We start from the raw sequence: 22,404 nt of genomic DNA, 5'->3' as shown, positions 1-22,404 counted from the left end.
CAATGACTGATAGCTGCAGCCTTACTTCCTTTAACTGTTGGATTTAAGACAAATAGAAATTTTAAAACTGAGAATCAGAAATTCATCCTTAAAAGAGGCATCTCTTCTTTTCTCATGTAAAAAGGGAGTACTTTAAGTAAAGAATTGGCTTTTTTTGAAGGAACTTAGAATCCTGAACACTTGTGCATTTAGTTTCAGAAGGGAGACTGTCTCCTTAGCATGCTGTCTAGTGTAGCATATGGATTCATATATGTTTGTGTGACTTTGAAGAGAAGCCATGGGTCTTTGAATATTTATAGAATTCAAAGTACTTTCCATAGACATCATCTTCTTTTCTTTTCCTTAGATAGATAAAAGCCCAGAAGGACAGTTCACTCAGCTAATGACATTGCCCAAAACCTTACAGCAACAAATAAATCATATTATGGACCCTCCTGGGAAAAACAGAGATGTGGAAGAAACTTTATTACAACTTGCTCATGATCCTGACTGTGGAGAGGTGGTGAGACTAGGTATGTTTATTAATTTGACGTTGAGGAAGCTCTGGCCTTGGTTAAAAGCAAACTTTGTTTGTAATGTGATGTAACCTTTGTTCTTTCTTACTGGGTGAGATCGAGAAATAGATTGCTTCTAGGAAGAAGAAAGCACTAACACTCTGGGGCCTTCCAAATTTTAATTTTCGTTTATTTGAGGTAGGGTGGTAAAAAAGTATTTCTATTTTCAAATTCCTGGGCCCTAAATCATTTTCAAAGGGGGAAAACAATGTTTCTTTTGGTCCCAAGAGCATTAGCAGTTATTTCAAAGTCAAGTCCTTGTTCTTCATGGTGGTCTGAGAAGGAAGGAGATGAGTGACATTTTTAATGCTTTTATTGTATCAAGAACATAGCTTCCATCAGATAACATTAAAAACACAGCTTTCATCAGCCAACTCCCATTCAGTGTGTCTCATAGTGTGTGCAACAGGCTTCCTCTGACATGGCCTGTGTTCTACACATTATTCCCGGGTCCTCCCTAATATTTACCAAAATATCTGAACCTTATCTTCAGAGACCCACTTCCCTTTCAGGTGTTAAAGATAATTTATGAGGCCAGTCAGTAAAGAAATAATTTTGAAATTAAAAATGACTCCCTCCCTCAGATGAGTGTATTTTCCTATTTCACTAGCTAAGTACTTTCCTGAGCTTAACCCTCCAAGGTGCAAGCCACTGTGCTGGATATTCACACTGACAATATTGAACATGAGCTGCAATAGGCAGGCTCCAGGCACACTCTCTCAGGGACCTCCCCAGGTTGTTGGAGCATGTGTTTAGGTCACCAGATACCTATTCTGAAGCTAAATATGGAGGCATATTCTTTGTTTGTTGTTTTTTTCATTTTAATATGATTCTGGTCATAGTATGAGCTCTGCTGCTTTTCACAGGGCATGAGGGACCATACTGTTGATCCTTACTGAGGAGTCCTCTCTATATGTTTTCAGAATGAAAGCTTTGTTACTGGGCAGAAACATTTGTTTTCTTTATTTTCATTTTTTTAAAAATCTTTTTACATCTTGGAATTGAGAACCAGCAGCCTTAAGTATATTTAAAGTCATAAATGACCTTTGAAGGTCACCTAACCCACCCTGTTTTACAGTGAGGAGGCCCAGGCCCAGACGGGTCAGTCATTTGCCTGTGCTCATAGAGCTAGCTGGTCAGTGACAGGGCTGGCAGCTCCAGTGTCCTTGCCCTCAGTCCTGATACCCTTTTCACTGTCATTCTGTGACCCCAGGACAGAGATAGGTTTGCTGGTTTTATTGGATAACTGAAAGGATATTTAGCTCCAGGTTTTACAAGTGTGAAATGGCTAACATCGGGCTCCCTTGGCCCCCTCGTTTGTTTTTTTCTCACAGGGCTTGCAGCAATTGTACGACCTTCTAGTCTGAAACAGAGCGCCAAAGGCATTTTCACTGCGGGTAAGAACTTTAGAAAATCCATACTTAATGAAGCTGCTGGATTGAGTGGCCTCAGTGCCTCTGGTTAAAATATAAAGCTTTGTCTGTATCATGCAAGTATTGGTGAAATGCTGACTTTAAATGGTCATAAACTAGGATATTGCAGTAATGTACAGACAGACAGACAACACTGTAATCTAGTTGTCTAAAAAAGTTAAACCATACGAGGTACTGTTGGAAGGCTTTACTGCCCCTCTAAGTTTTCTGAATAATTCCTTGTGTGCAGCTTTTTCCCTCATGTTTTTTATTTATGAAAGTTACACATGCATATCATTGCAGAAACAGCAGTATCTTGCTCTTCTCCCCAACTTCCCATTCCAGACACAACCACTTTCAACTTTCTTATTGAGTTATTTTTGTTTTCACTGCCAGTTCACTAAATAATAAGCTTATATTTCTGCTTCTTTGCTTTTCAATTTTAAGCATTATTTGTTGATTTCTTACGATGGTAGATTAGAATGAGACTCCTCTACCCTACCTCACCATACACACTCACCCCCCACATCCCCCTGTCCTCCTCATACGGTTATATTGTAGATCTAGTAAAGTCAGTCTTCAGAGTTTACACTGTATGACTATGTTAACGAGATTCATAGGTGAGCCACATAATACACTTTTCCTTCTCTGTACAGCTTTCTTCACCCACAGAGATTGTCTGTACCTGTCTCATGTGAGGGATACCCTCCTTCCTGTATCTCCTTCTTTTATCTTCATGGTGCATACTATTGTTTTGGTGAAGCACACCATGCAGTAATTTTCTGAGAAATAAGCGTGGGAGGCAGATTTGGAGACCATGGGTATCTAAATACACCTTCACTCTACTCTTCCATATAATTGAGACTTAGGCTAGAGATAGATTGGAAATAATTTTTCTTTTGAATTTTGATATCATTTCTCTAACTACCTTCTCATTTCTAGGATTGCTGTCCAAGTCCAAAGACATTCTGATTATTAGTCCTTTGTGTATCTTCTTTCTGGAGGCCTGTTAGGTCTTCATTTTCCTATAGGGCTCTGATGTGCTTTGATGACAGTCTATTTTTATCTGGTATGAGTAACGACTCATTGCTCTTTCAGTTTAGACACTCAGAATATAAGAAAATTTTCTTTTATTCTTTTGTACGTTTTTCCCATCTGTTTTCTCTCTTCTCTTTTGGGAACTCCTTTTATTCAAATATTGGACCTCCTACACTAGTCCTTTGATTTTTTTTCCTTTTCTCTCCTATGCTTGATTTCTTTGTCCTTTTGTCTTGCTTTCTGGGAGATTTTCTCAACTTTAGCTTCCAACCCTTCTATTGAGTTTTTATATTCCTATTACATTTTTAATTTCTAGGAGTGCTTTCATTTTCTTTTTTTCTTTCTTTTTATTCTCAGAATAATTCTTTTAAAAAAAATTTTTAAACATTCTGTTCTTGATTTATGGGCTTAAACATTTGAACATATCTTTGAATATTGCCAAATTGCCCTCCCAAGTAGTTATATCAATTCCACTCTTAGTAAATGAGAGTTCTTATTTCTCTCCATTCTTTCCAGTGCTTGGTATTGTTAAGTGATGGACTTTTCTAGTTCCATATTTCTTATGTAACCATCTACTGAACATCTCTCATGTGCTAGCCACACAGTATACAAAGTGAACACAAAACACCATCCTGCCTTCAAGAAGTTCATAGTCTAGAAAGGGAAACAGAAATGTAAATAGAAATTTGCAGTCATACTATGGAATGAATGGCTCAGAGGTAACACAAAAACGGGAATGATCTTTCAGCCTGATTCTGATCCCTGGGTTGACATTGCCAAGGAGTTGGCATGGCCACATCTCTTAATGTCTCACCCCAGCTGCCTGGATACACAGCTGTGTGTTTGGCCCCAAGGACACTGCGTGGTCCTTCCTGAATCTTTGGAAAAATTCAACCAAAGAGTCAAGAAAGATTTAGTAACACGTGTGCCAAATCTGAATATATTTCTACCACTCAAGGGTAGATAGCTTTGCATTTCCCATTAAAATACTATTTAATATGTGTTTCTGCTGGTTTATCCTGGCAAGGCTGAAGATGGGGAGCTTTTGTTTGCCTGGGAGGTTTTGGCTGTTAATCTGTGTTTTGTATGATTGCAACTCCTTTCCTGTACTATACCTTCTTGGGTAAGGCTGAATGCTTGGCGGGGGGGTATTTTCTTTTTCTTTCTTCCTTTTTGTGGCTTTCTGTGCTATAAGGAATTACTACATTTATTGATGTTTTCGTTTTTTTGTTTTTTTGGGTTTTTTTTGCTGTTGTGAAAATGGTAGTATGGTGGAGTTTTTTAAATTCCCCTTTTCTGTAGAAATACACATTAAAATATTTACAGATGAAATGACAAGATGTCTGATATTTACTACAAAGTAAAACATGGTGGAGGGAAGTAGTAAAGAATAGATGATACAGGATTGATCGTGACTTGATACATTGTTGAAGCTGGATGAAGATAGCAAGGAAATATTATACTATTCTTTTACAAGTTTAAATTTTTCTCTAATAAAAGGTTTTTAAAAATCAATCATCAGCTTCACTTGACACTTCAAGCTGAAATGAACCTTAGGTCCTCTCTGCACTGGTACTTTCCAGTGACCAGCAGAGGGCACTGGGTAACACCTCACAGAACACAGCCCAGATTTCCTTGTGGCCATGGAGTGAGAGTGTCCGTTGCAGGTTCCCCTGAGTGCTCAATGCTTGTTTCCCTTTTCCTTCTAAAGACACCTCGCTAGATTGAGGAAGTCCAGACTATTAGAATGTCTGTAACCTGCACTGAGGTTGCGGAAATTGTGGAAAGTGGCTGAGCATCCCCTCAGATTCTATAGGTTTATTTATGTTATGCTCTGTCTTGTCTGGTTTATGATGGTTGTGGCCTGATGAAGCTGGCCCAGGCCATGGGCAGGAGTTTGTGAGCCCCAGAGACACAAGTTCAAATTCCAACTTCACTACTTTGACTTAGGCAAGTTACCTGATTTTCCTCAGTTTTAATTTCATAGGGGTAATTAAAAGTTATGTCTTAAATATATAAAAGTATCTGGTACTATGCCTAGTCTTTTTTTGTTGTTTGTTTGTTTGTTTTTTGAATCATTACCTAACAGTTTCCTGACTTCTCTTTAAACATGGCTCTCGGCACTGTCATATTCAAACGGCATTAATTAGTCCCTTAACCAGGTCTCCAGCTGGAGTAAACCAGCAATGAAAGGAAATGAGTAGCCAATTTGCCTGTTTCTTTCCCTTCTAACCTCACAGCAAACTTCGGAACATCCATCCCCCGGCACATTGTTCTTTAGACGTCCTCTTGCTGCAGTTGTAGCTGCTGCTGTTCTGCCTTGCTTTTGCTAGGGCTGTCTCCCCTCAATCTCCAAAGTTCTCTCTCTGTTCAGTTTTTCAGACAGCTGATGAATCATCTGCAGGGTGAGAAAACCTCAGTGTATTTGGTTGAGATGTTATTCCTTTGTAGCCATTATCACTCTGCTTCTTTTCAGCCTCCTACTCGTAAGGGGGTAAAAAGGAAGGTTCAAAAGCAAATACCTTTTACATTCAATTCAGATGGGTAGCTAACTGAGGAGCTAAGAAATTGGAGTTGTTCATTTCTTGGCCCTGTACCCTTAGTATGTTAATTAGCTCTCTGCCTTGAAACTCTTGGGCTACTAATACTCAATTTACAAGGTATTCTGAGAGTGTCCAGTATGTTACCCAGTACCTAATAGGTATTTTATAAACTTGGATGAGTCTAGATCTAATTCTCACTTAGAAAAGGGAAGCCAGGCATCTATAAGCAGCTCAGAGGATTGCCCTTTCTTATAAACTGTATTGGATAACACAGCAACACGTTCTCTTCAGATCTTTTCACACTCTGTGAGTTCCCTCCCTTGAAATTCCCTGACCATCAGGTATACCCAGAAAAGTGAATACAAAAATGCTTCCAAAACCAAGCACAAATTTTTTCCCTTTAGCCTGAGTTTTCATCATTTAAAAAAATAATATTCACTTCTCTTAGATTGTGCTGTTTGGTAGAATAGTGTAGTTCTCATCAGGGTAGCAGATCAGCAGCTGCAGCCAGCCAGCTCTACAGTAGTGAAAGATCATTGAGCCTCTTAATACTGGTGTGTTGCTCCTTTCATAGTAGCAGCAGATGGCATCACCATCTCAGACTGATAACAGACGACCAGCTAAAGCAGACTGTCATATTCTGAGGACTAGCAGTCTTATATGTTTCTTATCTGTTTGGAGAGAAATAGAACTGGTTGAATATTCTGGTGTGGGAACTAGAAGAGAAATGGAGGAGCGGGGGAGGATTTAGTTATTAGGCTGAGAAATAAGCAGGAGCCAGATGAGGGAAGTCCTTAAAAGCCATGAAAGGGAATCCAAAGTTTCTTGTGAGGGGAGAGGGAAGCCACTGAAAGACGATAGAAAGACCACTATAGCTAGAGAACTGAGAACAGAGTGAAGGGAGATAAAGCTATTGCTTGAGAAACTGGTTAGATATGGTTACAGCCAGCCAGGTGGGCAATCATGGCAGCCTGAACTCAGGTCATTGCAGTAGAGGCAGAGAGACGAGACACCAGTGATATTTAGAAGGCAGATTGCCGGGTCTTAGTGATTGGAGGGTTATAGGAAGTGATGGAGAGAGAGGAGTGACAAATAACTCCCATGTTTTTGGCTTGGGAAGCAGATGGTGGTGCCATTTCAGGAGGCGAGGGAGGTTGGGAGGGGGTAATGGCTTTAATTTTTGAAGTCTTGCTTTAACTTTTCCCCACCTGATTTTGTGGTCAATCAGAATTAACTCTGGGGACAGATACCTATTTACTTCTCTAGCTTCAAAAGATTCAGCTGAATCAACAAGACAGGTTTAGTCTTGTTCCTAAAAAACATTCTGGCATGCCTCAGTTGATTCTTACCAGCCCTTTCCTGAAACACAATAGAATGGATCATTCATTGTTCTCTGCTTCTGACTTCTTAGAACTAAAACATTTAAGTTTTTTTTTTTTTTTTTTTCTGGTAATGTGCTTATCCTTTGAACTAGAAAGTTTTTAAAATAAGTTGTACTTCTGTTTCAGAAGAGATATTTTTGTAGATATATCTAACTATGGTTGGAAATTAATTAGAAGAATGTTGAGAGCTTACTGATTTTCTCTCCTAAAGATCTGAAGTATAGAATTATGGGAAGATAGAGACCCCTCATAACCTACTCATATCTTTGCCTCACATGGTTTCCTAGAGAATTTTGTCTGTCATTGGATCCATCAGGTTAAGGTCACATGGGCAATTCATAATCTTATATTTGTAGTAGCTTTCTTGTAGGTCATACAAAACAAGTTGGAAATCAACAAAAGACATATTGAAGTCTTTCTGCATCTTTCCAAAACAAAATCCTGACTTTAGATACTAATCAGAATTCATAATGACTGGCTATAGGTAAATAAGCATCTGTCTAAAGAAGATATATATATATTTTTAATGTTGCATCTTTATCCATTGAGGAAGGAGCAAAGACAATGAAGATGGGTCTTAGAGTAAAACTTCTCTCTAAGGAAGCTGTCTCCCCTCAAATACTTTCTAAATGCAGAGTTCCTAAATTACTATCCTTTTTTAAGGAAAGGAAGCAGGAACCAAAAGTAAGCTTAATGTAGGCCAAGTAGAATTCTATGTATTGTAAACTCTCTGAGGGCAGAAACCCTAACTGTTGTTCATACCTATCCCCAGCAACTCATTCGATGGTCTTATATATGGGTGCTCAATAAATACTCATTTGGTGTACTTCAGTGACTGAATAAATGAAAGATTCTAGGTCTTCTGGTAGCATGGAAAATCTATACCTCTCCAGAAAAGTGTACATATCATAAATTTGGTGAATTTTTACAAAGTGAACATGCTCATGAACTTAGTGCCCAGATGAAGAAATAGAACAGTGCCAGTTCCCCCAAATCCCTAGTCACAGCCACTATTCCTCCAAGAGTAGCTACTATCTTGACTTCTAATGCCATGCTTTTGTTTTGCCTGTTTTTGAACTTCATATAAATATGTACTCTTTTGTGCCTTCCACTCCTTATAACATCAGTGAGATTCATCATGGTGTGTGAAGTAGCAGTAGTTCATTTATTCTCATTGCATCCAGACCATTGTGTGAATGAACATAATTTATCTATTCTATTGTTGATGGCTTCTTGAGTTGTTTACAGTTTGGGGCTACTACAGGTAGTGCTGCTGGTTTTGTACCTATCTTTTGATAAGCATATTTATGTATTTCTGTTAGGTATAAACTTAGAGGTAGAATTACTGAATGATAAACTGTGTGAATATTTAACTGTGTAGTATCTACCAAACAGTTGTCTAGATTACACTCCCACTAGGAGAGTTCCTATTGCAGCACTTCCTTGGCCAAAATTTAATAATATTATGTGTCTTTTTCATTTTAGGCACTCTGGGAGGTGAGTAGTGGTATTATACTGGAGTTTTTGCCCTTTTGAGTGCCAGTGTCGCTGTGAGCAACACTGACAAATTTTCCCAAAAGTGCCAGTGTCGTTCCCAGTGACTCTTTTTTCAATGGCTATAAATGTAAATAACAATGGAATAATTTGTACTTTATGTTTTGTTCTCTTTTTTTGTACCTCAGATTATATATTGATATAATTTTTTCTCATGTTGATCCAAATTTTGAATTACACATGGCACTCAAAGGGTTAATTTACATTTTCCTCATGACTAAAAAGTTGGGCATTTGTTTATATACTTATTTGGATCTCCTCTTTTGTGAAGTGCCTGTTCACATGTTTTGCTCAATTTTTTGTTGAATTGTCTTCCTTTTCTTACTGACTTCTCTGTATAATCTGGATATAGGTCCTTTGTGGAATATATGTAATGCAAAGATCTCCCTTCCTGGGGCTTTTTGTTTCACTCTCTTAATGGTGTCTTTTGGTGGAAAGAGGTTCTTAATTTTACTTAGTCCAATTTATCCATTTTATCCTTTATGGCTAGCAGCTTTTTGTGTCCTATTTACGAAATTTGGCCTATTCCAGGTTTATGAAGTTTAAGTCCTCCACCTTTGTTGCAGTTAGAATGTTAAGGCAGAAAGGGATCCTTTATTCTGATCTGTTGGTTCTTACCCTTTTGTAAATCCTGGCTCCCTATGAAAACCTGGCTAAAACTTTGTATCCTCTGCACAGAAATGCACACATGCATCTATGCAGCAAACTGCTACATACAGTTTCAGGGAATTCATAGACTAACATTGAAGCCTGTCCATGGGCCCCTTGTAGGAGAACCCCTAACCTAGTTCAAGCCAGTCATTGTGCAGATGAGGAAATCAAGGCCAGAGAGGGGAAGCTACACTGTAAGTTTGTGGCCCAGCTGGGACTAGAATTTGAGTCTCTTGACTGCTATTCCAGTGCTCTTTGTAACACAGGTTCCTGCTTCAGAATTTCTGAGAATATCTCTCTGGAAGAGCCATGGAAGGGAGAGACTGTTTTTAATTAAGGGAGGTTTCTAAGGAGTAGCAACAACAAAAGCTACATGGTGTCTCTGATGTACTTCATGTATTTACCTTAAATGTTAAGCTCCAAGAAGTCTGTGAGTAAGTTTTTGAAGTTGAACTGGGACTTATCATGGTTGATGCATCTTCCTCTAGCTGTGACTCAGTGCCCTGGGGTTGCTGTGTTGAACCTGAATGTATTCAACCACCTGTATTCTGCTTAGTTTCTTGATTGGTTGTGGTTGGAATTTTAAAAAGCACCTTACGTAATAACTTTCCAGTCTCAGTGCTCAAGTGGGTGAGGTTTACCAGAGTGGTTGCTCCAGGGAGAAAATTAAAAGAGGTGGAGGCAAGGAAAGTTCCTCTGAGTTTCTTGACTAGGCTATGTCAGTTTGCAAGTAGTCAGTCAGTCAGTAAACAAGCCAGGCCAGAGTTTCTAGAAGTATTTGCTAATGATTTTACTGGTACCTTGCAGTTTAGCCTGCCGCTGCCTGCAGTAGCCTCTTAAAAGGTTCTAAGTGGATGCGGCAGCTTACAGGTCACATGCCCAGGTATTTTCCAGAGATCCCTCAAACCCCAGTGCTAGGAATCCCTGGAACTAATCCTGTTATCTCATCAGCAGTACTTACAAAGTGCTCTGCTAAGGGGTGTGCATTTCATATTGTAGCACAGACCACAGTTTGTATCTCATGGCGAAAAAGACTATTTGGATCTTTGGGCCACACCCTGAAACACAGACTAATGATCTCATTCTTAACACAAAAAAAGTGAAGCCCATAATACTGTATGCAGATAGGATCCTATTAGATCTGACAAATAACATCCCATTTATTCTATCCCTCCCATTTTACTTCTTTCCTATAAGTCCCCCAGAGAGCTTTTCCAGTGGCATCTGGTACTTGTGATTAAGTAGATAGAGGGTGCTGGAAGGTCAGATATCTGAATGAGGTGCATCTGTCCTGTCATTTCAAAAGCATTTATCAAGTACCTTCTATGTCCTGGGTACTACCCTAGGTGATGGGAGACAGAGATGAATATGGCAAGGTCCCTGTCTTCAAGGAATTCCCAGGCTAGGCAGAGGGACAGGTTAATAAACAGTGGGGTGAGTGCTGTGCTGTGCATCAGCAGAGGTGGTGTGACTCTAGGAGGAGCAGTGTCTGAATTGGCTGGGGAGTCAAGAGGAGCAATCTGAAAGGGGATTTGATGTCTACCCAGCAGAAAGTGAAGGAAATGGCATTCAGTCTGGGCAGATCAGCAGCATATGCAGAGACACAGAAGCAATGAGCTGGGGTTGGTTGGGATGCAGGCAGTGGGAGTTAGGAAGGGGTCAAGGATGCCTAATTACATACAGATCTTGTCTTTGATCTGCCTTTCTCCTCCTTTTTAAGAACTACTAAATTCAAAGGCTGCCAGTATGCTTTTATCTTAAAAGATTCACTTACCCCAGAAACTGAGGTACTGTTGACATCCATATCACTGTCTTAATAAATGCCTAAATCAGAATCTTTTCCCCTCATGATCATGGTGACCTTTAATACATTTGGCTCCCAGCATCTCCTAGACTCCTCAGTCAGCCCATCACTGCTCCACTCTAAGACAAGCCTCTGGTCTGAATATTACAGAACCTCTAGCTGAGTACCCACTCAGTAAGCCTCAGTTTTCTCACTGTCTCTTCTTTTCTCTTTTAGGCATGAAGAAATCATTGCTTTATAGTTCACTAAAACTCCATAAAATGTGGAAAGGATGGCTGAGGAAAACATCCTAATTCTGCTTGCTTTTATACATGTATAGATGAATAAAGTGTTCCCTTTTGACAAAACAGTGTTTGTTACTTTGACCCATTGCTTGAATTTGAAGATACCTTGGTGTGTGTAATACAGCAGGTCCTCGGATAACATTGTTTCTTTCAGTGTCATTTCGTTATGATGTTGACAAGGGGGAAAAAGTCGATTCCCGGTCAGAGCCACTATCTGAGTGGAGTTTGCACATTCTCCTCGTGTCTGTGTGGGTTTTCTTTGGGTACTCTGGTTTCCTCCCACATCCCAGAGATGTGCCTGTGAGGTTCATCAGCACGTCTGAATTGTCCCAGTCTGCGTGAGTGTGTGTGTGTGCATGCACACGCTGCGGTGGAAGGGCTTCCAGTCCAGGGTGGATTCTAGCCTTCTACCCAAAGCTGCCAGAATAGGCTCCTGCCACTTGCCACCCTGAACTGAATGAGCAGGTTGAAAAATAATTCTCTTACTTGTTATTATCCATCTTTCTTAAATGTATATATACCTCACATTTGTCTCAGTGCTTAATGTTAGAAGAGTTTTTGGTCTTTATTTAGAAGTTCAGTGGTGTTTTTACGACCAGAAATATACCGTAGGAACTTAACTCTTGTCTATCAATTAGCTTTGGATAAAATTGGTTTTGTTATACATTTTTTTGCTTAAAGGGTTGCAGTTTTAAAAAACCTTTAGACAGTGTTAACTGAGGACTTACGGTACTTGATTTTTTAAATGTATGTTTTATTTTTTAATTTATTTATGTATTTAATATGCTTTATTAATTATGCTGTTACAGTTGTCCCAATTTCTTTTCCCATTGTTCCTCTCCACCCAGTGGCCCCCTCCCTCCAGTTGTCCCCCACCCTTAGTCCATGCCCATTGGTTGTACATATAGTTCTTCTCAACATCTTCCTGTCTACTCCACTCCCTCCTACTATGCTTTCTAATTCCTGTACCATCTCCCTCCCTTTCCCCCCATCCCCCTCCCCGCTGACCTCCCCCCAATATGTTCCCCATATCTATAATTCTTTCCCCACTCTCATTGCCTACTTAATTTACCTTTGTTTCTATTCCCTAGCTTCTGTTGTTGGTTGTTGTGATACAGTTTTCATTTTAATATTCATAGTTTTGATCTTCTTTCTCCTAAACAAGTCCCTTTGACATTTCATCTAACAGTGGTTTGGATCTGATGAACTCTTTCAGTTTTACTTTGTCCTGGAAGCACTTTCCCTGCCCTTCTATCCTGAATGACAGCTTCACTGGATAGAGTAATTGTGGTTGTAGGTTTTTGCTTTTCATTCCTTTGAATATTTCTTGCCAGTCCCTTCTTGCCTGCAGAGTTCCTTTTGAGAAATCAGCTGATAGTCTGTTTGGGACCATTTGTATGTAATTCTCTTCTTCTCTCTTGCTGCTTTTAAGATTCTGTCTTTATCCTTAATTTTTGACATTTTGATTATAATGTGTCTTGGTGTGGTTCTCCCTGGGTCCAGTTTTTTTGGAACTCTCTGTGCTTCCTTGACCTGTAAGTCCATTTCCTTCCCCAAGTTAGGGAAGTTCTGCTTCATTATTTTTTTCACATAATTATTTCAATTTCTAATTCTTCTTCTTCACTTCTGGCAACCCTATGATTCCGATGTTGGCCTTCTTATAGCTGTCACATAGGTTTCTGAGCCTCTCCTCATTTTCCTCACTTTTCATTTCCTCTTTCTTCACTGGTTGACTGTTTGTTCCTTCCCTGTGTTTCGATTTGTTGATTTGATCCCTGGTTTTCCTTCCCTCACCACTAGTTTTGTATGTGTTTTCATTCATTTCAGTAGAACTAGTCTTCATTCTTTCCCTGTCTTGTTTAAGATCTGCTGTCTGGTCTGTAAGCATTCGCATAACCAAAGCTCTGAACTGTGCCTCAGAAAGATTTCCTATCTGCTGCTTCATTAGATTAGATATTTGCTGTCTGGTCAGCTGTGTGATTGGGATCTCTATCATGATCTGTGCCATCCTGACAGTTTTGTGTTTACCTTTGCTTCCTGGGCAGGGCTGTCTCACCTTCTACGCTACACTGTGCACTCACCACAAACGGGCGACCCTTCTCACCACACTGTAGCCCTTTGCGTGGTAGCGGGGGTCCAAGATGGATTCCTGCCATTCACTCTCCACTGAGAGAGTAGGAGCCTCCTCCTTCATCCCCACCCCCTCCAGCCCACACAGTCCAAGGCAATGGGGGTCTGCCTTCCCCAGCGTTGGAATCACAAGCTGACGGGTTTGGTCTGCACTGGGGGTGCTCCCCAGGTGTTTCTTGCCTCTTTTTAAATTCAGGTGTCTGTGCTTACTGCCATCCTGCTGCCATCACCATAGCTGCTGCCGCCAGCACAGCTTGACCTCTCCACCCCAGCTTCACCCCTCCTACCCGTCCAGATGAGCACCACTTCCTTATAACTTCATATGTTGGACTTCCATGTAGCTTTATTTTCTGGAACTTCTGGTTATTTCTGGTTTTGTGGTAGTTGTATTCCTTCTTAGTTGTGGAGAGAGACAGAGCATGTCAGTCTAGGCCACCATCTTGGCCAGAAGTAAATGTATGCTTTAGGTGTTTACGTAGGGGAGAACCAAATACCTTTGAGGACTTAGCATGAGAAGAGAAGAAGCCTCTTTTTTTTAAAGTATATTTTATTGATTATGCTATTACAGTTGTCCCAACATGAATACTTGAGTCTTTGTGTTCCACCTCCCCTAGATATATTCTTTTTCCTCAACTTATTTTGAAGTATATATATCTAAGCTGGGATTCATCAAACAGGTACATAAGGTGAGAGGTTAGCCTTCCTCTAAGGAAGATGGAATTCTTTGGCAGAAAGTAGCTCCTCAAATTCCAAAAAATAAATGTACTTGGGAGTCAGACCTCTTTTCAGCTATGTTCTTGGGCAAGTTCTTTAACTTATGAGCCTTAGTTTCTATGTCATAAGATAGGCATGCTTATACATAGACTTCCTACAATAATTGCAGGCTCCAGCTGCCACCTAACATGATGCAACTATCTTTTGTACTAAGGAAACTGCTCTTTCTGCTTTTTGGCAGAAAATGAGCATTATATCCATCTCTGGGTATTGCTAATTCCTCTTGTAATCACAATCTCACCTGCTCATTATATAACCTAAAAACTATATGACCTAGAATCTAACCTGTAATTTTAACCAATACCAACACTCCTTGTAGAAAATAACAGAAGACTGGAGGAGGTTAAAATATATATGTGCCTGTCAATGATACAGAGATACATAGAAGTAATGACAACTATTGGTTGAGCCCTTACAGTGTGTCAGGCACTGTTCTAAGAACTTTCTGCATATTTATTCATTCAATCCTCACCACAGCTTTATATAATAGGAATTCTTATTATTCTCTATTTTATGCCTAAGACATAGAAGCACAGAGTAATAATATCTTGCATTCAGCTTCACAGGTAGTAGATGACAGCCAGGATTCAAAACTGGGCTGTCATTTTCCAGAGCCTTCCCTCTTAACCTCTTAGCTAACTCATCTTCCAATCACTTAGCATTCACCCATTGAAGCATATGAATGGTGATAGGGAGTGATGTCCAGCCTGTTACTTTAAGAACAAGTAAGTTACCCAGAGGAGAAGGAAGAGTGTCACAGACATAGGGAGGTATTTGTTCAAAAGCCCTGAATGACTCTGGCCAGATAGCTCAGAGAGCATCATTCTGATTCACCAGGGTTGCAAGTTGAATCCCCAGTCAGGTGAAGCGGGTTGCCAAGCCCTGGCAATTACCTAAGGCTCTGTTCCACACAAGTTACTGGTTCCTTTTCTACAGAGGCCATACTACTAAGACAGGAAGTAAAAGCAGCTCTACCTAATACACAGAAACAAGCACAAGGGGGGCTGCCAAATAGAGGAGACAAAAACATATGCTCCAAATGAAAGAACATAATAAAACCCTAGGAAAAGAACTAAGCAAAATGGAGATAGGTAACCTATCAGATGCAGAGTTCAAAAAACTGGTAATCAGAGAACTCACTGAGTATGGCAAAAACATAAAGGAAGAAATGAGACTTCCAGCCAAGATGGAGGTGTAGACAGACACGTTGCGTCTCCGTCCACAACTAAGAAGGAATACAACTACCTCAAAACTAGAAACAACCAAACATTCCAGAAAATCAAACTGCATGGAAGTCCAGCAAACAAAGATATAAAGAAGAAATACTCATCCAGACTGGCAGAAGGGGCAGCATCTGGGAGGAGAGGATGCGGTGTGTTGGTGGCAGCGATGGTGGCAGTGACGGGCCAGCAGAAAGCGCAGTCACACGTTTTAAAAAGTCAGTTTTAAACCAGTGGGGGTTGAGGCAGAGGCAGGAACTGACAGTCTCTCAGCAGAGTTCGCTTGTTTAAAGGGCCCCCATGGTCCTAGAACATCCACAGACCCACTCACTCTGGGAACAACGGCCAGGGCAACAGTTAGAGGGGCGCCAGTCCCATATGGGAGTGGAAGAAGTGCCTGGAAAAGGGGAGAGTGCTGAGCAAGCGGCATTGTTCCCTCTGAGACCCCGCCCCCACATACAGCGCCACAACGTGGTGAAACAGGTCTCCCTGTACTGACAACTCCCTAAGGCTCTGCCCCTTACAACATAACAGGAGCGACAGCTCTACCTAAGACACAGAGGCAGACAAACACAGGAGCCTGTCAAGATAAGGAGACAGAGAAGTATGTCTCAAAAGAGGGAATGGATCAAGGTTCCAGTGGGAGAACTAAGTGACAAGGAGATAGTCAACCTAACAGATGAGGAGATAGCTAACCTAACAGACGAAGAATTCCAAACACTGCTGATAAAGATGCTCACAGGCTTGACAGATATGCTGGAGTACGGCAAACACATAAGAGAAGAAGTAAAGGCTATGCTAAGTGAAACGGAGGAAAATCCACACGAAACCAATGATGAAGGGAAGAAAACTGGTGTTCAAATCAATGATTTGGAACATAAGGAAGAAAAAAACAGTCAACCAGTGCAGAATGAGGAAACAAGAATTGAAAAAATGAGGAGAGGCTTGGGACCCTCTGGGACAACTTTAAACATGCCAACATCTGAATCATGGGGGTGCCAGAAAGAGAAGAGAAAGAGCAAGAAATTGAATGCTTATGTGAAAAAATAATCAGGGGAAAACTTCCCAAATTTTGCAAAGGAAATAGACATACAAGTCCAGGAAGCAAAGAGAGTCCTGGGCGAGCTGGACCCAGAGGGGACCACACCAAGACACATCATAATTAAAACGCCAAAAGTTCAAGATAAAGAGAGAATCTTAAAAGCTGCAAGAGAAAAGAAGAGAGTTTACCTACAAATGAGTTCCCATAAGACTATCAGTGGATTTCTCAAAAGAACTTTGCAGGCTAGAAGGGACTGGCAAGAAGTATTCAATGTGATAAAAAGCAAGGGCTACAATCTAGTTTACTCTATTCAGCAAAGCTATCATTTAGAATGGAAGGGCAGATAAAGTGCTTCCAAGACAAGATAAAGCTAAAGGAGTTCATCATCACCAAGCCATTATTACATAAAATGTTAAAGGGACTTGTTTAAGAACAAGAAAATCAAAACCATGAACATTAAAAAGGCAACAAATTCACAACTATCAACAATTGAATAAACAACAACAACAGCAAAACCCTAAGCAAAGAACCAGAATAGGAGCAGTATCATAGGTATGGAGATCATTTGGAGGGTTATCATTGTGAGGGGGAAGGGGAAGAATGGGAAACTGGTGCAGGGATTAAGTAGCATAATTGGTAGCAACAAAATAGGGGAATGTTAAGAACAATATGGGAAATGGAGAAGCCAAAGAACTTATATGCACAACCCATGGACATGAACTAAGGTGGGTGGCATTGCTGGAGGGAAGAGAGGTACTGGGCAGAGGTGGGCTAAGGGGGAAGGTTGGAACAACTGTAATAGTATAATCAATAAAATATACTTTTAAAATGTTCTAAAATTGTGGTTATTATTGCATGGCTGTGAATATATTAAAAGTCATCGACTTACACTTAAATTCAATGGTTTAAGTATGTTAAATGGTAAATTGTGTGGCATGTTAATTATTTCTCATATAATGCTGTTAAAAATAAAAGAAAGTTTTCATGGAGGTGAAGGCACTTGAGATAGCTCCAAGGAATGGTAAGAATTGAGAAGGTGGAGAAAGAACAAGTGAAAGAGGGCATAAAGGTGGAAAAGGAAGGAGTGACGGGGAACAGGAAGTATGACTTTTTTTTTCTTTCCTAAGAAATTAGGGTTTTGTTTTAGGGTCTCAAACCAAAGCTGCCTCTCAACTCTAAGCCACGCTAGATTTTAGATCAAGAGACAAATCAAAGGCTGTCATACTTCCTTTGTTTCCTCTCAAATGCTGTGCCAGAAAATACCTGTATATTAGCTACATTGCTTACAGCCCTCCACTGGAAAACAGGATAACTCAGCTAGTGTTGCTGTCAGAGAGGTGGCTGGGACCTTCAAGTTGAGTATCTACAGACCTCACTACATGAGGAAGCAGGGCCAGAATGATGGGCTCATAATGACAACCAATCTTATCTCATTTGTATATTGAGTGACAAGTTTCTCACCATTCTTTCATAGTAATTAGAGAAGTAAATATGATTCCTAAAACTGGAAGGACTTTTAAGAGGGAATTTCTAGTGATTACATATTTTCCTCCTTTGCTGCAGATATGCAGCCAGTCATCTCGAAAGAGGGCCACAGACTTCGGTGTCTGTATGGAAGTATGACAGACAGAAGTCTCAGTCTGTTGATACAGCCACTTCCTTTGAGGATGACATAACACTGGGTACATAAGTCTTAAGTGGGTTCCCTGGGAGACAGACTCTGAGAAGGGCATCTGCCTGCAGGAGGTCTATTGAGAGCATACTCTCAAGAACAATACCTGTTAAGAAAGTGAGGGCAGCAGGGAGAATTTGGGCTGGGGTGTTGCTGCAATTGATACCTCAGCTGTTCCTCCAGGGAAGCTCTGGAGCTGGATGGCCTTGCAGAGTGGTCCCAATTGAGGCAAGAAAGCCAGCCTTTGTACCAAGGCAACAGCTGGTTATTGGATGTGGGGGCTACCCTTGGCCAGGTGACTTCCTTTTGCCAGTGGCAAGTCTCACAGAAAGAGTCAGCTGTGAGCCATCAGCTGTCAACAGTCCTGGCAGCTGGAGGAATATTTGCTCCATTTCTGGGGTGAAATCTGAATGGTGCTGATGATGTCTGAAGGGCCTTCCAGACCTTTGTCAGCTATAAAACTTCAGAGCCCCTGTAATATAGGACACATGTTCAAATATTAAACATTTATATGTTAACACTTTTCTTTAGCAATTGTCTCCAAAGATCTCACTGATCTGTGCTGCCCAGTTAGGTGGCACCTAGACACATGTGGCCACAGAGCCATTGAAATATGATGGTCCAAACTGAGGTGTGATGTGAGTATAGAATATGCACCGGATTTTGAAGACTTAGTATGGAAAAAAAAAAGTAAAATGTCTCATTAATAATTTTTTATATTGATTGCATATTGAAATGATAATATATTGAATACATTGACTAAATAAATATATTATTAAAGCTAATATTAATACCAATTTTACCTATTCCTTTTTACTTTTTTAATGTGTTACCAAGCAATTAGACTCCACTGAGCAGTGCTGTCATGGACCTTTTCAGACAGTCTATACACTGGTTTCTTTCTGGAGGGGAAGAAGGTAGTTGTCTCTTCGCTTGATAACTGGTAAGAACTATATTTATTTTTTCCAGTCAACCATACCTGCCCACAGTAAGATCTCACAAAACTTTTTTGAGGAAAATGATGAAGCTTGAGCATTCCAATTTTGTTTTACTTCCCTCTTTTAGATGCTACTATGCTATTTTGTTTATCAGATTCTTAGCTTCATCACAGATGGGCAAGAAGAAAGATTATGGGTGGTTTAAGAAAAGGTAGCTTATTAGGACATGATGTCACTCAAAGAGCAGTTAGCAAAGATTACGCAATAGCAATGGCTGCTATGTGCAGAGTCTTAATAGGTATAGATATGTCTTTGAATACTTTTTCACAGGCATCATCTAATTTAATTCTCATGAAAATACTCTGAGATGTACATTTTTATTATCCTCATTTTACAAGTGAGGAAACTCTCCCGTCTCCCCAAACTCTGGTTTTCATTACCTGCCCAGCCCTATGTGATTGGACATTTTGACCCCTGTTCCTTGAGCAATTACATATTTATTATATTGAAAAACTGACTGCAATCAAATGAGTAGGGTTCCAATCTATATCTTAGTTCAAAGACCTTGAATGAACTTTTTAATCAAATGGATTTACATTGTGATTTAAATATTTATTTAGACCTCATTTGATCCTTAGCACAGGAGGTCCCATATAAGTTTTTCTTTTGTAAGAACACTAATTATTTAACATAACTTTATTATGCATATTTCTTAACTCAAAAATAATTTTAAGGTTTCTTTTTTTTTGGAGGACGAGATGTAGTAAATAATTTGTTTTTCAAATTTTGGAGTTATTCTAGAATACGAGGCTAATGGAAGCAGGTAACTGTGAATTCACTGTGATGTGACCCATATCCAATTCAGCAAGTCAAGGGAGGGTTTGGGGTAATATTTTCACTATTTTAATTAGGAGTATAGTCACAGCTAGCACAAATGAAGAGGTGTCGATGGTTTGTTGTTGTTTTATTTTTTTATTTTTTTATTGTTATTCTATTATGGTTGTCCCAATTTTTCCCATTTTGCTCTCCTCCATCCAGTTCACCCCTGGCTCCCACAGTCAGTCCCCACACTGTTGTCCATGTCCATGGGTCATTCATACATGTTCTTTGACTAGTCCTTTTTACCTTCTTTCCACCATTATTCCTCTCCCCCCTTGTTTTCTTATAAGTGAGGTAGAATTGACATACACATTATATTAGTTCTAGGTATACAACATGATTCAATATTTGTATATATTGCAAAATGATCACCACAATAAGTCTAGTTAACATTACTTACCATACATAGTTACAGGATATGTTTTTCTTCTGATGATAACTTTTAAGATTTACCCTCTTAGCAACTTTCAATTATGCAACACATTATTATTAACCATAGCTACCATGCTGTTCATTATGTACATTACATCCCCATGACACTGATTTTATAACTGGAAATTTGCACCTTTTGACTCCCTTCACCCATTTTGCCCACCCCATAACTCCTGCCTCTGGCACCTGCCAATCTATTCTCTGTATCTATGAACTCAGCTTTGTTTTTGTTTTTGTTTGAGATTCCATAAATAAATGAAATCATATGGTATTTGTCTTTGTCTGATTTACTTCACATAACATAAGGCCCTCAAGGTTCATTTATGTTGTTGTAAATGACAAGATTTTATTCTTTTTTGGGGTTGAACACTATTCCACTGTATATATAGATAGATATACATTTTCTTTTCCCATTTATCTGTTGATGGACACTTAGGTTATTTTCTTATCTTGGCTATTGCATTGAACATGGGGTGCAGATATTTTTTTTGAGTTAGTGTTTTGTTTTGTTTTTTCAGATAAATACCCCAGAAGTGGAATTGCTGCATCATCTGGTAGTTCTATTTTTAATTTTTTGAAGACTCTCCATAATGACTGTATCAATTTACATTCCTATCAACAGTGCATAAAGGTTCCCTTTTCTCCACATTCTCACCAACACTTATTTCTTATCTTTTTGATAATAGCCATTCTAACAGGTGTGAAGTGATATTTCATCGTGGTTTTGATTTGCATTTTCCTGATGATTAGTGATGCTGAGCATTTTTTCATATACCTGTTGGCCATCTGTATTTCTTCTTTGAAAAAATGTCTATTCAGATCCCATGTTCATTCTTTAATCAGACTGTTTTGGGTTTTTTGTTTGTTGGTTTGGGGGTTTGTTATTTTGCTATTGAGTTGTATGAGTTCTTCTTTATATATTTTGGATATTACCCCCTATCAGATAAAGGATTTGCAAGTATTTCTCCTATTCAGTAGGTTGCCCTTTCATTTTGTTGATAGTTTCCTTTGCTGTGCAGAAACATTTTTGTTTGATGTAGTCCCACTTGTTTAATTTTGTATTTGCTGCTTCTGCTGTTGGTGTCAAATCCAAAAAATCATTGCTAAGACTGCTGCCAGAAGCTTATCACCTATGTTTTCTTCTAAAAGTTTTATGGTTTTAGGTCTTACATTCAAGCCTTTAATTCACTTTGAGTTTATTTTTGTGTGTAAGATAGAGGTCCAGTTTTATTCTTTTTTGAGCTTCTGTTTGCCCAGCATTATTTATTGAAAAGCCTATCCTTTCCCCACTGTATATTCTTGGCTCCTTTGTCATAAATTAATTGACCATATATATATGCCTGGTTTTATTATGGGCTCTCTATTTTGTTCCATTGATCTATGTGTCTGTGTTTATGCTAGTACCATTGTTGATGATTTTATTTAGCTAGAACAACAAACATGTTTTCTAGGTATTTTCATTCAAGACAAAAATGCAGATACTTTTCCAATAAAAGAATGATAATTTTATAAATGTTTAACTCACTTGTACATTTAAAATACATTTATTTTAAAAATATGTACTAAGGTTGTTTCCCTCAGGTTGATATGTGAACTATGTGGTTATTTTAAATATGATTACATATGATGTATATATGATTATGTAACAGAGGGAAAGCATTCCTACTTTCCAGTTCCTAAATGATATTTCCACATCGTATTAACTTATCTAAGGGAAATACATATACATTTTTTAAAAGATTTTATTTATCTATTTTTAGAGATAGGGGAAGAAAGGAAGAAAGAGAGGGAGAGAAACATCAATGTGTGGCTGCCTCTCACACATGCCCAAATGGGGACCTTGTCTGCAACCTAGGCATGTGCCCTGACTGGGACTCAAACCAGCGACCGCTTGGTTCACAGGCCAGTGCTCAATCCACTGAGCCATACCAGCCAGGGCTGTGTATGTATTCTTTATATGCTTATCGCTATTAGCAGCTTAATTATCATCTCAGAAAGTGACTGTGGTATTTACTGGGAAAGGTGTGGCCTCTGGGACAGTCAGACCTGGTTTCAAATCCCAATCCTACTGCTTATCAGTTGAGTGGCCTTGGGA

The 22,404-nt window shown here is 39.4% G+C and overlaps 1 protein-coding gene across 2 annotated transcripts in view; it reads left to right on the top strand.

Annotated features, from left to right (window-relative positions):
• TAMM41 (TAM41 mitochondrial translocator assembly and maintenance homolog) overlaps positions 1 to 20,978 on the top strand; it is a 57,134-nt gene extending 36,156 nt beyond the window's left edge. The window contains exons 6-9 of one of the 2 annotated variants that reach the window (XR_016512411.1): positions 347 to 512; positions 1,889 to 1,951; positions 18,898 to 19,003; positions 20,828 to 20,978. Coding sequence is in view for 1 of the 2 variants with exons in the window: in XM_090284186.1 (XP_090140312.1) it covers positions 347 to 512; positions 1,889 to 1,951; positions 11,155 to 11,231 (306 nt within the window). In the remaining variant the exon portion in view is untranslated. Of the gene's footprint in view, positions 1 to 346; positions 513 to 1,888; positions 1,952 to 11,154; positions 11,286 to 18,897; positions 19,004 to 20,827 lie in introns of those variants that run through there. The other variant, XM_090284186.1, reaches the window with a different exon arrangement.
• The last annotated feature ends 1,426 nt before the right edge of the window (positions 20,979 to 22,404 follow it).

This window comes from Furipterus horrens, unplaced genomic scaffold (genome assembly GCF_987537825.1).
Source record: "Furipterus horrens unplaced genomic scaffold, mFurHor1.1.pri manual_scaffold_7, whole genome shotgun sequence".
Lineage (NCBI taxonomy): Eukaryota > Metazoa > Chordata > Mammalia > Chiroptera > Furipteridae > Furipterus > Furipterus horrens.
This window is presented reverse-complemented; position numbering and strand designations above follow the sequence as displayed.